The 13658-nt window shown below is 46.1% G+C and overlaps 2 protein-coding genes across 5 annotated transcripts in view; one reads left to right on the plus strand and one right to left on the minus strand.

Moving 5' to 3' along the window:
- The window catches only part of MAU2 (MAU2 sister chromatid cohesion factor), a 31279-nt gene extending 22149 nt beyond the window's left edge, over window positions 1-9130 (minus strand). For all 3 annotated transcript variants that reach the window (XM_057708747.1, XM_057708746.1, XM_057708745.1), the window contains exon 1: window positions 8831-9130. In XM_057708747.1, the coding sequence (XP_057564730.1) occupies window positions 8831-9109 (279 nt within the window). In that variant the 5' untranslated portion in view covers window positions 9110-9130. The remainder of the gene's footprint in view (window positions 1-8830) is intronic.
- Window positions 9131-9450: 320 nt separating this feature from the next.
- SUGP1 (SURP and G-patch domain containing 1) overlaps window positions 9451-13658 on the plus strand; it is a 32559-nt gene continuing 28351 nt past the window's right edge. Inside the window, exons 1-2 of one of the 2 annotated variants that reach the window (XM_057709533.1) lie at window positions 9451-9505; window positions 11200-11371. In XM_057709533.1, coding sequence (XP_057565516.1) covers window positions 9472-9505; window positions 11200-11371 — 206 coding nt within the window. In that variant the 5' untranslated portion in view covers window positions 9451-9471. The remainder of the gene's footprint in view (window positions 9506-11199; window positions 11372-13658) is intronic. The other variant, XM_057709532.1, reaches the window with a different exon arrangement.

Raw genomic sequence — 13658 nt, forward strand, 5'->3', positions numbered from 1 at the left:
ATTCTCTCATGCATGCACTGTGCCCCCTCCCCCCCATATGGGGGACATTAGATAAAGCTCCATATGTGTCTCATCATGGTTCTGTGTCTCCAGTGCCCGGAACGGGCTGACACACGGGAGGTTCTCGGGAAACATTTGTTGCACGAATGATGACTCTATCAACACCAGGAAATGAGGGCCTTCTTCTGCACAAATCGCCACAGAACTGAGGCTTACGCCTTTTAAACGCAAAAGTCTAATTCCTAAATGGCATCAGACATCTCCTCGTCTTCAAACATCACTGCTTCTTGCTCAGGCCTCATTCCCCTGAGAGGACCCATTCCTGAAGCTGTAGGACTAGCTCCATGTCAAGGTGAGCCAGTCACTTCCCCAGGACTGTCCGTCAGAAACCAATCAAATCGCTTTGCTTTTGTACCTTAACACTTGCAACATAAATTCATAATCAGAAATCTATAGATATTAGAAAATATTTCCATCTCACAAATAATGTAGTATACCTTACCCAAGGTTGCTACCTCATTATATGTTTTACTTTGTAACATTAAAATTAGTTTTTATGTGTTCTTCCTCACCATGGGAAAGCAGCCAAAGCAAGAGTCCCCTCACTTGCCAGGAAGCCTGCAGGTGTGAGGGAGAGATGTGAAGGACCCTACCAGAAGCCTCTGGGGTCACCTTGGGGTTTTCAGGAAAAGCAAGGGTCGCCACAGGGCCAGCACGCACCCTGAGGGGTGTAAGGGCTGGAATCAGCACACCTCTCGTTCCCAGGGCATTCACTTCAGGGCTGAGAGTGTTTCAAGGCTTCCTGTACCTCATAGCCAAGGAAACTTTTTTTAAAAAGTCAGCTTGTTTTTTTTTTTTAAGTCCCCAAAATGTGTAGAAATAGTTATCACTTGCAACTCCTCTGGGATGGAAGCACAGCATTTAGGAGCCAGCCTTGCCTCTCTCTGCCATGTCACCATGGCTACAAGCAGCCTGGTCAGTACAGTCACTGGCAAGTCAGAAGTGGTCTCTACCTTGTGGGTTTGGTGAGGATCCAGAGACAGTGCTCCAAGAAGCATGAACACAGGGCCTGGCCTGTAGAAGGCGCCAACAACACTACAATAATTGCAGGGCAGGAACAAGAAGAAGTAGGGGTTGCAGGGGAGGCAGGGGGCAAGTTGGTAGAATCATGAAGTAATGGCTCCTAAACACATTTCACATCCTGAAGTCAGAGAAGACTCAGAGAATGAGTGAAGAAAATGGAAATGCAAACAGGAGGAAGCACAGATACTCCTCCATGAAAATGCTTTACACCAAGTTCTGCAAATGCAGCTTCTGCACCAGGTTCTGCCCCCAACTGATGTGGCATGGAATTTACCAGGACATGGTCGTGATCCTAAAGGATGAACGATCTGCTCCAGCTGTGCCTGATGATGAAAGGCCCAGAAGTGAGCCCTTTCAAGCCTTGAGAAAAGAAAGAGAAGCTTTTAATCACTTGCTGGGAAGGTAGCCATAGAGCCGAGAGGCTAAACCTGGAAGCAGAATTAAGGAGTGTCTGACTGGCACAGTTTGGAGCTGCTTTCTAAGTCAGACGAACAACCACTAAAAAGTAGTCCCATTGCAAACACAGAGAGAAAGCAAACATGGCATCAACACAGATGGTGCAGTCTGAAAAGACCACTGTCCAAAGAATGACTGCCTGGATTACAGCAAATAATGAACAATCCATTCCAGAGAAGTAGCACTTATCCCTCCGTGGCTTTCAAACCAGGAAAGTCTAAGGATGATGATGCATTTTCCCGGTCAAGGGATTAAAAAGTAAGGTAATAAAAAGTAAGGAAGTTAAGGGGGAAACAAATACACATCTAAGTACAGGTATATAGACTCTTGATTCCACAGTGGAAGCACAAATAACTGAAACGGAACTGTCTCCTTGAAAAACAGTGACTATCAGACATGAGAAGACTGAAAATTCACATAGGGATAGGTGTGCACCAAGAGGAAAGATAACAAGGCAGAAATGAAATGAAAAAGAATACAATCTGACAGAATCTGTAGCAATGGCTTCACAAAATTATCTAGCCACGAGGTTTCTGTGTAAAGCGACATCTCTTATAATCATGAATGATTTAGTTAAGGAGTCCCAGAGGAGTCAAGAATTCTGTTGATTTATCCACATCACTGCCGAAACCATAATCAAAAAGGGAAGCCTCTCAGGGGAAGTGCCTTGCCATGCACTATACCAGCCACAGGATCTGCTGAGTAGATCCAGGGAATGAGGCAGCCAGCAGGTACTCCGAAGGCCTGCAGAGGCAGGTGCCACTGAGAGACCAATGGCTGCAACCTAGCTAAAGCTGCTGAGGAAAGGGAGAAACACCCTCCATGCTGCTGAAGGGAACCCTTCACAAATGAACTGATGAAGCAGATGGGTGAGTATATTACACATTCCTTCTGGAAAGCTTACAAACACAGTTGAGGAAACAGAAATAATAACCTAACCTTATATATGTAAAAAAGTGGTTACAAATGAGGTTAGGGTCTCTCACAGGGAAACCAAAAAATGATGAAAATAATAGGGAAGAGGAATGTAGTACTAAGTTCAGAGGTCAATTAAAAGTTTTACCTATAGCACTTACATGATTTCTCACCTAGTAACGAATGAAAGGAAAGGAAAGAATAAACGCTGACAGCTGCCTGATTTGGAAACATGCACAACTAATAAAGAATGAAGTTTAAAAAAAAAGCATGCTTGCATTGCAACACAAAAGGAGATCAGAAACAACCACAGAAGGAAAACAGTACAGAGAATGTCACTTTAACTGAAATCTGGACAAACTTTCAGTGGGAATGCACCCGACAGAGAGAAAAGGATTTCCAGGTGTAATGACAGTGTGAGCTACAAAGGGTACCCTGTGGCTCTGTGGAAGACCCCAGAAGATTTAGGGTTCTGTAAAACTGAGGGAAAACCCTCCACGAGGATGTGGATTTAAATTATGGGTCCAAAAGCTAAGTAGCTACAAGGAAGCAATCTGAGACACGGCATCTTCTCCTCGACAGCACTGAGTGGACAAAATATGACAAGCACGATATACAGTGACTATGAATCACTAGTAGAAACAGGCTGAATGGAAAGGAAGAAGTAAAACTGTCACTGTTTGCACATGACATGATATCATATACAGAAAATCCTAGAGATGCCACCAAAAAATACTAGAATGAATGAATTCAGTAAAGTTGCAGGATACAAAATTAATATACAGAAATCTGTTGTGTTTCCATACACTAATAACGAACCATCAGAAAAATAAAGAATACAATCACATCAAAAAGAATAAAATAGCTAGGAATAAATCTAACCAAGGAAGTAAAAGACTTGCACTCTGAAAACTATAAGACATCAATGAAAGAAACTGAAGACTACAGAAACAAATGGAAACAAATGGATTGGGAGAATTAATATTGTTAAAATGACCATACTACCCAACGTAATCTACAGATTCAATGCAATCCCTCTCAAAATACCAATGGCACTTTTCACAGAACTAGAGCAAATAATTCTAAAAATTGTATGGAAACACCAAGGACCCTGAATAGCCAAAGTAACCTTGAGAGGAAAGAACAAAGCTGGAGGTATCATGCTCCCTGATTTCAAACTATACTACAAACCGACAGTAATAAAAACAATATGGTATTGGCACAAAACAGACACATAGATCAGTGGAGGAGAACAGACAGCCCATAAAATAAACCCACACTTATATAGCCAAGTAATCTACAACAAAAGAGGCAAGAATACATAATGGGGAAAAGACAGCCTCTTCAATAAATGGTGTTGGGAAAACTGGACAGCCACCTGCAAAAGAATCAAACTGGATTACTCTCTCACTCTATATAAAAAAATAAACTCAAAATGGATGAAAAACTTAAATGTAACACCTGAAACCATAAAGCTCCTAGAAAAAAACACAGGCAGTATACGCTTTGATATCAATCTTAGCAATATATTTTCCCCAGGCAAGGGAAACAAAAGCAAAAGTAAACAAATGGGACTACGCCAAACTAGAAAGCTTTTCCATAGTGAAGGAAACTATTAACAAAACAAAAAGGTAGCCAACTGAAAGGGAAAAAATACACTTGTCCCTCAGTATCCTCAGGGGATTGGTTCCAAGGGCCCTTGAGGATACCAAAATCCACAGATGCTCAAGCCCTTATATATTTTTTCTTTTGTTTACAAATAAATTAATTAATTTATTGGCTGCGTTGGGTCTTCCTTGCTGCACACAGCCTTTCTCTAGTTGGGGTGAGCGGGGGCTACTCTCTGTTGTAGTGTGCGGGTTTCTCATAGCTGTGGCCTCTGTTGTTGCAGAGCACAGGCTCTAGGCGTGCGGGCTTCAGTAGTTGTGGCACATGGGCTCAACAGCTGTGGCTCGCGAGCTCTAGAGCGCAGGCTCAGTAGTTATAGCACATGGGCTTAGTTGCTCCACAGCATGTGGGATCTTCCCGGACCAGGACTCAAACCCGTGTCCCCTGCATTGGCAGGCGGATTCTTAACCACTGAGCCACCAGGGAAGCCCTATTTGTTTTATTTTTTAACTGAAGTACAGTTGACTTACAACGTTATGTTAGTTTCTGGTGTACGTCAAAGTGATTCAGTTTTTTTTATATACACACACACACACACTTTTTCATATTCTTTTTCATTATAGCTTATTACAGGATATTGAACATAGTTTCCTGTGCTATACCTTGTTGTTTATTTTATATATAGTACTTTGTACCTGATAATCCCAAACTCCTAATTTATCCTTCCCCTACTCCCTTTCCCCCATGGTAACTATAAGATTGTTTTCTATGTCTGTGAGTCTGTTTCTGTTTGAAATAAGTTTATTTGTATCATATTTTAGATTCCAATATAAGTGATCGCATATGTTATTTGTCTTTCTCTGTCTGACTTAGTTCACTTAGTATGATAATCTCCAGGTCCATCCATGTTGCTGCAAATGGCATTATTTCATTCTTTTTTATGGCTAGGTGGTATTCCATACATACTATATATCAGTAGGGGTATACTAGCACACTTATAGTACAATATAAGTAGTAGTATAATATAAGTAGTATACACATACCACATCTTTTTTACCCATTCATCCGTCAATGGACTTTTAGGTTGCTTCCAAGTCTTGGCTATTATAAATAGTGCTGATTTGAACATTTCCGCGCATGTATCTTTGTGAATGAGTTTTCGTCTTTTCCGGATGTATGCCCAGGAGTTAGGACTGCTGCATCGTATGACAACTCTATTTTAAGGAACCTCCATACTGTTCTCCACAGTGGCTGCACCAATTTACATTCCCACCAACAGTGCAGGAGGGTTTCCCTTTCTCTACACACTCTGTAGCATTTATCATTGATAGACTTTTTGATGACGACCATTCTGACTGGTGTGAGGTGATACTTCATTGTAGTTTTGATTTGTATTTCTCTAACAACTAGCGATGTTGAGCATCTTTTCATGTGCCTATTGGCCATCTGTATATCTCCTTTGGAGAAATGTCTATTTAGGTTCAAGCTCCTTATATGAAATGGCATAGTACGTACAATGAATATGGCCAGCCCTCATACCCTTGGATTGGTTGAATCCAAGGATGTGAAACCCACTGATTTGGAGGGTTGACTGTATTTGCAAATGATACATCAGATCAGAGATTAATGTCCAAAATATATAAAAAGCTCTTACAATTCAACATCAGAAAAACAAACAACCCAATTAAAAAATGGGAGGAGGACCTGAAGAGACATATTTCCAAAGAAGACTTACAGGTGGCCATGAAAAGATGAAAAGACACATGAAAAGACAGTAATCGTCAGGGAAATGCAAATCAAAATCACCGTAAGATACCACCTCACACCCGTCAGAGTATTCGGCTGTGATCAAAAAGACAACAAATAACAAGTGTTGGTGAGAATGTGGAGAAAAGGGGAACTTGTGCACTGTTGGTGGGACTGTGAATTGGTGCAGCCACTATGGGAAACAGTAGGGAGGTTCCTCAAAAAATTAAAAACAGAACAACCACACGATCCAGCAATTTCACTTCTGGCTATTTACCTGATAAAAATAAAAACACTGACTCAAAAATGTACATGCACCCCAGTGTTCACTGCAACATTATTTACAATAGCCAAGATATGAAAACAATCTAAGTGTCCACAGATTGTCGAATAAATAAAAACATTGTGGTATGTACAGACACATTGTGGTATGTACATACAAAGTAATATTACTTAGCCATTAAAAAAGATGAAATCTTGCCATTTGTGACAACGTAAATGGATTTACAGAGTATCATGCTAAGTGACATAAGCCAGACAAAGACAAATACTGTGTGATCTCACTTACATGTGGAATCTAAAAAACAAAATACGCAAACGAAATGAAAACATATTCATGTATACAGAGAACAAACAATGGCTGCCAGATGGGCGAAATAGGTGAAGGTGGTTAAGAGGTACAAACCTTGGGTTAGAAAATAAGCAACCCATGGAGATGTAATGCACAGAATAAAGAATACAATCAATAGTAGTGTAATAACTGTGTGGGGACAGGTGATTCCTAGGCTTATCATGGTGATCATTCCATAATGCATGCAAATATCAAATCACCACATAGTACACCTGAAACTAACACAATATTGTATGTCAATTATACTTCAATTGGGAATTCCCTGGCAGTCCAGTGGTTAGGACTCAGTGCTTTCACTGCTGTGGCCCAGGTTCAAACCCTGGTTGGGAACTAAGACCCCGCAAGCCACAAGGCATGGCCAAAACAAAAACAAAAACAAAAACACCCCCATGATATTTCAATTTAAAAAAAAGAAAAGAAAAATGGCCTGGAGATAAGGGAAAGGAGGTAGCAGGATTTGTTAACTGAGAGCTTCAGAAACAGCACATCCACTGAAGGCACTGCACCGCCAGCCCTGGGCAGTCACAGCCTCCACCCTTCCCACACCCAAGGACGCTTGACACTTCATTTGATCTAAGCCTCATCACTGCCCAGGAGAGACCCTGATATCAACTGGTCACCGACAACTTGGGAACTCCTAGGGATTGACCTGAAACCTTGAACGATTCTCAAGGTTTGCTCCCCCACCTCATTCAGACCTCTGTTCAAATGTGACTCCCACAAATAGAGTCTCCCTCATTATCTTTGCCAAAAATTGCTGTCAAATCCAACCTTCACCCTAGTCCACATTTTTCATGGTTCTTCTATCACTGCCTAACTTTTTACCACATGTTCATTGTTTGTTTCCCTCACAAAAACATAAGCTTATGTGGGCAGGGACTGTTTTAGTCACTACTGATCCCCAGCACCTAGAATAGAGCTTGGCACCTAGTGTGAGCTGTTTAAATATCTGCTGAATGAAAGAAAGAAAGAAACTTCACAAAAACAACTTATGGTCTTGCCATGGACCCTGGCCATCTTGAGCCCAGGTTTGAGCCCAGTTTTGTCAGTAACTTGCTCTGTGCCTTTGGGCAAATCACTTCACCTCTCTGGGTCTATACTGCCTCACTCCTGAAACACAAAGTGGATCAAGCAAGCAAGGGCTAAAGTCCCCTTCCTACTCTTTACAGTTTGCAAAACAAAGATCTGATTATCCTCCCAAATGCAATCTGTTACTAGCTACAGGTGAGTTCAGATTTACTTCAGATCGAGACATTTAAAAATATATATATTTATTTTATTTATTTGGTTGTGCTGCATCTTAGTTGCAGCAGGTAGGCTCCTTAGTTGAGGCATGCATATGGGATCTAGTTCCCTGACCAGGGATCGAACCCGGGGCGCCCTGCACTGGGAGTGAGGAGTCTTAACCACAGTGCCACCAGGGAAGTCTCAAAAAACATTTTTAAAATCAGAGTTGATTCTATTCAAGAAGTCTCTCCTCTGAGCAGAATAAAGCTGGGTAAATGGCAAATGGAGACACTGTCTGACAGGAGCGCAGTGCTGCTGTGAGAAGAAACAACTCCACAGCCAGAAAGGGCAGAATGAAGGCCGCTTTCCCACATTCTTTGAGGCACCAAGGTCCCACAAGTCAACATGGGAAGATGGGGCCGGCCCTCTGAAGGGGATGGACAAGTGGATGGTGGGAGGAAGAAAAGTCACAGGTGGATATGGAGAAAGCAGGAACCCTGAGCCCTGGCATCCAGACCTTATTCTGCTCTGCCTTATACTGGACCTCAAATGACCGCCTCTAGGCTCTGGGCTTTTGCCTCTCACCTATGACTCCCCGAATCACTGATGGGAGCACAATACCCTCCAGACCCTTCTCAGACCTCCGTGTTCTGGGGGAGGATGCCTTCCTAGATGTCCTCAGGGACCAAACTTCTGATTCTCAAAGGATGCCTGAACTGTTCCCTGGACTTTGCCCTATCCCGAGTGACTTCAGAAGGGAGCGTTCAGGCTGATGCTCCGGGGGGCTGAGCCCTGAGGAGCTAGAAGCTGCAGGACTCACTGGCCGATCTGGGGGCGTCCCCAGAGATGCCAAAAAGTGACACCTTGCTGAAAACCTGAAGAGCCTGGGGACCCTGTTGCTCCTGAAAGAGGCAACTCTCGGAGTACCCTGGGCGGAGTCCTAGGCCTCTACCTGTCGTCAGAGACATCAAATAAGGTGCGGGGCGAGCCCCTCGGGTCCCCTGAGAGGCTCACGGCTTCGGGGTCTTGCTGCTGATGCGGAAGTCACGCCCCAGGTCCCAGAAGAGCGGCCCCGGCGGCCCCCGCCCGCCAGGGTCGCGACCCGTCAGCCCAAGCCCGGAAAGGAGCCCGCGCCTCCTCCTTCGCGGCCCGGCCCGCGCTCACCGCCTTCTCCAGATGGCTGCGCGCCTGCTCACTGTTCTTGGTGTGGTGGTAGAGCACCGAGCCGAGCTGCAGGTGTGTTCGGGCCTCAATGCGCTGCGGAGGCTTGAAGGGGAAAACGGCCTGCAAGCAGTGCACGCACAGGCGGATCTTGGGCGGGCTGGAAGTGCGAAAGTGCTCGGCAAAGCCCAGGAGCGCCAGGTACCACGACTCAGCCGCCTCGGCCTGCGCCGCCTGGGCCGCCGCCGCCTGAGCAGCCGCCGCCGCCGCCTGAGCCGCCATTTTGGCCTCCACAACAACAAACCGCCGCCACAGGGAGGCGGAAGCAGGCGCGCGGGGCGGGGCCGGGAACCTCCTCGCGTTTCTCGCGAGAGCTGTTGCAGAGAGTATCCTGGAATATGTAGTCCGTATTTGGAGTGGCCCAGGCTCCGGGGAAAGTCTGAGAAAAGGCGACACCCTCTGGTGCGCAGGACTGAGACTAGGGATTGCCGATGGGCAGAGGTTTGCATTCCTGGGAGGAAGACCCCAGGTGTTCAAGCAATGGCAGGGCGTGTCTTTCCAACGTGGACTACGTCTCCCATCAGGCCATATGCAATATAACAAGCCCCCTCCCCTCCGGTGGCGCCGGAGCATTGTGGGATTGGATGAGTCTCAAGATGGACAACCGGGATGTTGCAGGTAACAGCCCCCGCCTCCCCTCTAGCGTCTGCCTGAGTCTTCGGGCTACGCATCTTTGCTTCGTCCTCCTGTCGGGCCTACCTCAGGCCTCCGGCCCTTAGCCTCAGACTCTGGGGTGGCTGGAAGAGGCGGCTTCTGCACCACCCCAGTCTCCCGAGACCCCAGACCCAGTTACCCCTCCTCCCTCCCACTCTGGTTTGCTGAGGACGCCAGGTTTTCCTTACAGGCTGCCACCGGGATCTTCCCTGCGCCTGCTTTCCGAAATAATCGCCTTCAGGGTTGCTCTGAGCTCTGCTCTCCGAGCCAGTGGCAACCTTAGGCTGTCCTGCGCCCCTCTCTTCATAGTAGCTCCTGCCTGGCCTGTATCCCGCTTTCTGGAAAAGCTGCTTTTCCGAACTGCACTCGGCCTTCCTGTACACGTTTTCCTGGGTCTTTAGAATCCCCACTTTGCCACAAGCCTTGTCCTCTCTCCCAGCTCTAGTCGCCCCAGACTGAGATGCATTCAGCAAATATTCATTGTATGCTAGGCACTGTGCTAGTTGCTGAGGATGCAGTGGTAACCAAAACGGGACCATGCCTTCCTGAAGGTTACTTTCTACTGGGGCATCAGACATTGCACAAAATATATACAGAGAGTGAATTATGATATAAGAGAGTGGAGGTGGAGACTGCTGATATTGGGTGCTCAAGGAAGGCCTTTTTGCTCAAAAGATATTTGAGATGAGAAGATGCCAACTATTGGAAGGCCTGGAAGGCAGAGCCTTCTATGCAGAGGGGGACAGCAAGTTTTGCAAAGGCCTTGAGAGCTTGTCATTTTGAAGAATGTCAGGGATGAAGTGGAAGTGGGGAGGGGAGCCACCTCTGGCAGGGCCTTGAAAATCAGCTTTCAGAATTTGGATTTTATTTTGAGTACCATGGGGAACCTTTGAGGTGTCTCCTCCATCTCCACAGCTACCAGCCTTGTCTGAAGATACTATCTTTGCTTGGAGCCAGTAAGCCTCCTCATTGGTTTCCTTGCTGCTTATGCACTCTGCCCAATCAGTAGCCAGAATGATCTTAAAAATAAAAATAGCAATTGGATCTTATCAGCTTAATACTCCCCTGTGGCTTCCTAAAGCCCTTTAAGTAAAACTCAGACTCCCTATCTTGCCCCACCCTCACTAGCCCCACCCCTGGAACTGTCCACTCTGACCACATTACCTTAGGCTTTTACCTCTGCTTTTTACTCTGCCCAGATCACTCCCCATGTGGCTTTTCAGGAAGCTGGCGCTTTATCTTTCTGATTTTAGTTTAAATGTCCCCTCTTCTGATGGTTATTTTCTGGCTGCCTTAACTGTATAGGTGCTCTTCTGTTATGCTTTCTCTTCTGTTATGCTTTCTTACCTTTTTTTTGTTTCCAGCAGAGAGCGCTTATCATGATTTTGCAACTACTTTCTTGTTACAAGTCTGCTGTCTCCTCAGCCAGAGGTGAATCCCACATGGGCAGAGGCCCCATCTGTCTTGTTTAGTACCAAGTACAGCTCCTGGTACATAACTCAGTGAATGTTTGCTAAATAAATGAAGGAACAGATGTGTGAATGTCAGTCTGAATGTCAGTTGCTGCAGGCAGCAGCATCTGGGCTGCTCCCATAGCAGCTGCTGGGCATGTTTGTGGAGAAAAGATGATTTCTGATGTACTTTTTTTCCCTCCCCAGGAAAGGCTAACCGGTGGTTTGGGGTTGCTCCTCCCAAGTCTGGAAAAATGAACATGAACATCCTTCACCAGGAGGAGCTCATCGCTCAGAAGAAACGGGAAATTGAAGCCAAAATGGAGCAGAAAGCCAAGCAGAATCAGGTGGCCAGCCCTCAGCCCCCACATCCTAACGAGTAAGTCTACCCTGAGGCTGGATTAGGGTCTTAGAGGGTCACCAGCAGAGGGTTTTGCTTGTGAGAGCAATCGAGGTGTTCCTGAATCTAGCCACAGCCTGATGGTGCAAGGAGGAACGCAGGTGCACTCTTTTAGGAGGCTCAGGGTGGCAGGAGAGAAACAAGGGGTGTGCGGGAGCCCAGAGGATAGCTGCCAGCTTTCTCACTCAGCGGTTATTTACTGCTGACCAGTTGTGGGCCAGGGGCCAAGAATATAGCACGGAGCAGAAACCCAGATTCCATCCCTGCCTTTATGGGGCTCATAGTCTGCTAGTGAAGGGGAGTCGCCATTATACCCCTAGAGCTGCTGGTGGGTAACATGAGGAGGCAGTGTGCTCCCAGATGCAGCAGCTGCCGTCGGGTTGCGGAAGAGGCTCTGCATTCTGAAGGCCCCAGGCAGAGCCAGCCCTTTGAGAAAGCAGGAAAGGACTGCAAAGGGTAGGAAGAGAGGCAAGCGAACCCCCGTGTGTCAGGCGGCTCAAGCTGCTGCACCAAAGGGGCTGTTTCTGAGCCAGGCGAGAGGTAGCTTGGGCAGGGTTTCCTCCTGACTTTCCTAAGAAACTCTGAGGTCACCCAAGAGTGTTGCTCAGGGGTGGTGTGATCAGGGTGACAAGATCCAAGAATTTCAGGCTGGAGATTGACAAAGGCAAGCCCCTTCCTCTGCGGTGTGAAGTGTTTAGGCCTTCACTAAAGGTCTGTTCCAGCTCCCATTTTTTCTAAGATTCCGTGGCTTCTCCTTGAGGGAGAGACTTAGACCTTATTCCTGTTGGAACCTCCAAGGTGCTCAGGAACGTGGGGACTGGATGTTGAGTGATCTGTGGGTGGGCTTGTGGGCGGTCATCCGTGGGGTTATGGAAGGACTTGCACCAAGATGGGAAAGGCCTGTAGGACTGCTTCCAAGAGGGCCCCCTGGAGGCTGCTGGATCTCAGTGCATAGATCAGGCAGCCAAAAAGGAACAACAGGTGGGTGGGTGCAGAGTACAAGTAGCTTTGAAAGTAAGATTGCTTTCCCCGTTGTAAAAGCTTAGGAACCTTAGAATTTTTTGCTGCAGAAATAAGTAGTATTCAGGTTGCCTCAAGACAACCATTTTGATATATTCCCTTCCCATGTCATTTCTTTATTTCACTAAATTGTGATCAATTTTGTGTGTGGCTTTCTCACTCCCCCATTGTTTAAAGGAAAAGCTCCCCCCCCACCCCTGCGTTACAACTCTTTAGAACCATCATAGTTTTAAAGTTTTATTTATTCTTATTAAGATATAACCTGCATGCCATAAAATTGGCTTTTTAAACTGTACAAGTTAGTGATCTTTCAGTGTATTTGCAGCATTGTGCAACTATTATCACTAATTCCAGAATACTTTGTCACTCCAAAAAGAAACCCATACCTGTTAGCAGTCATTTCCCATTCCCTCTTTCCCCAGCCCCTGACAGCGACTAATATATTTTTGTCTGTGTGGATTTACCTATTCTAGGTAGTTCATGTAATAAGCGGCCTTTTGTGCCTGGAATCTTTCACTGGACATAATATTTTCAAGGTTCATCACTTTGTAGTGTGTGTCAGGACTTCATTCCTTTTTTGTGGCTGAGTAATATTCCACTGTGTGGATGGACCATGTTTTGTTTATCTGTTCATTAAGCGCCATCATGGAACAGCTATGTGATACCCCCTGCCATTTGTCATGGGTGGTTTTCAAGTGGGATTCATTTGCTGACATGCTGCTGCCCCAGGGTGCTTTTTTGTTTGTTTTGTTTTGGCTGCATTGAGTCTTCATTGCTGCACGCAGGCTTTCTCTAGATGCGGTGAGTAGGGGCTACTCTTCATTGCTGTGCACAGGCTTCTCATTGCAGCGGCTTCTCTTGTTGTGGAGCACGGGCTCTAGGCACACGCAGGCTCAGTAGTCGTGGCACGCCGGCTTAGTTGCTCTGCGGCATGTGGGAATCTTCCTGGACCAGGGATCGAATCTGTGTCCCCTGCATTGGCAGGTGGATTCTTAACTACTGTGCCACCAGGGAAGTCCCCCGAAGTGGTTTCTTGGGGGGTTTTTTTGGCTGCACCATGTGGCTTGCAGGATTTTAGTTCTCTGACTAGGGATTGAACCAGGGCCCTCAGCAGGGAAAGTGCAGAGTCCTAACTACTGCACTGCCAGGGATTTCCCCCCAAAGTGTTTTATTGTCTTTCGTTGTCTCTGCCTTCTTTCTGTCCCTCCTAAGGGAGGTGCACACAGTGTGAGGATAGGGCCAGGGA

The sequence above is a fragment of the Hippopotamus amphibius genome, chromosome 15 (genome assembly GCF_030028045.1).
Source record: "Hippopotamus amphibius kiboko isolate mHipAmp2 chromosome 15, mHipAmp2.hap2, whole genome shotgun sequence".
Lineage (NCBI taxonomy): Eukaryota > Metazoa > Chordata > Mammalia > Artiodactyla > Hippopotamidae > Hippopotamus > Hippopotamus amphibius.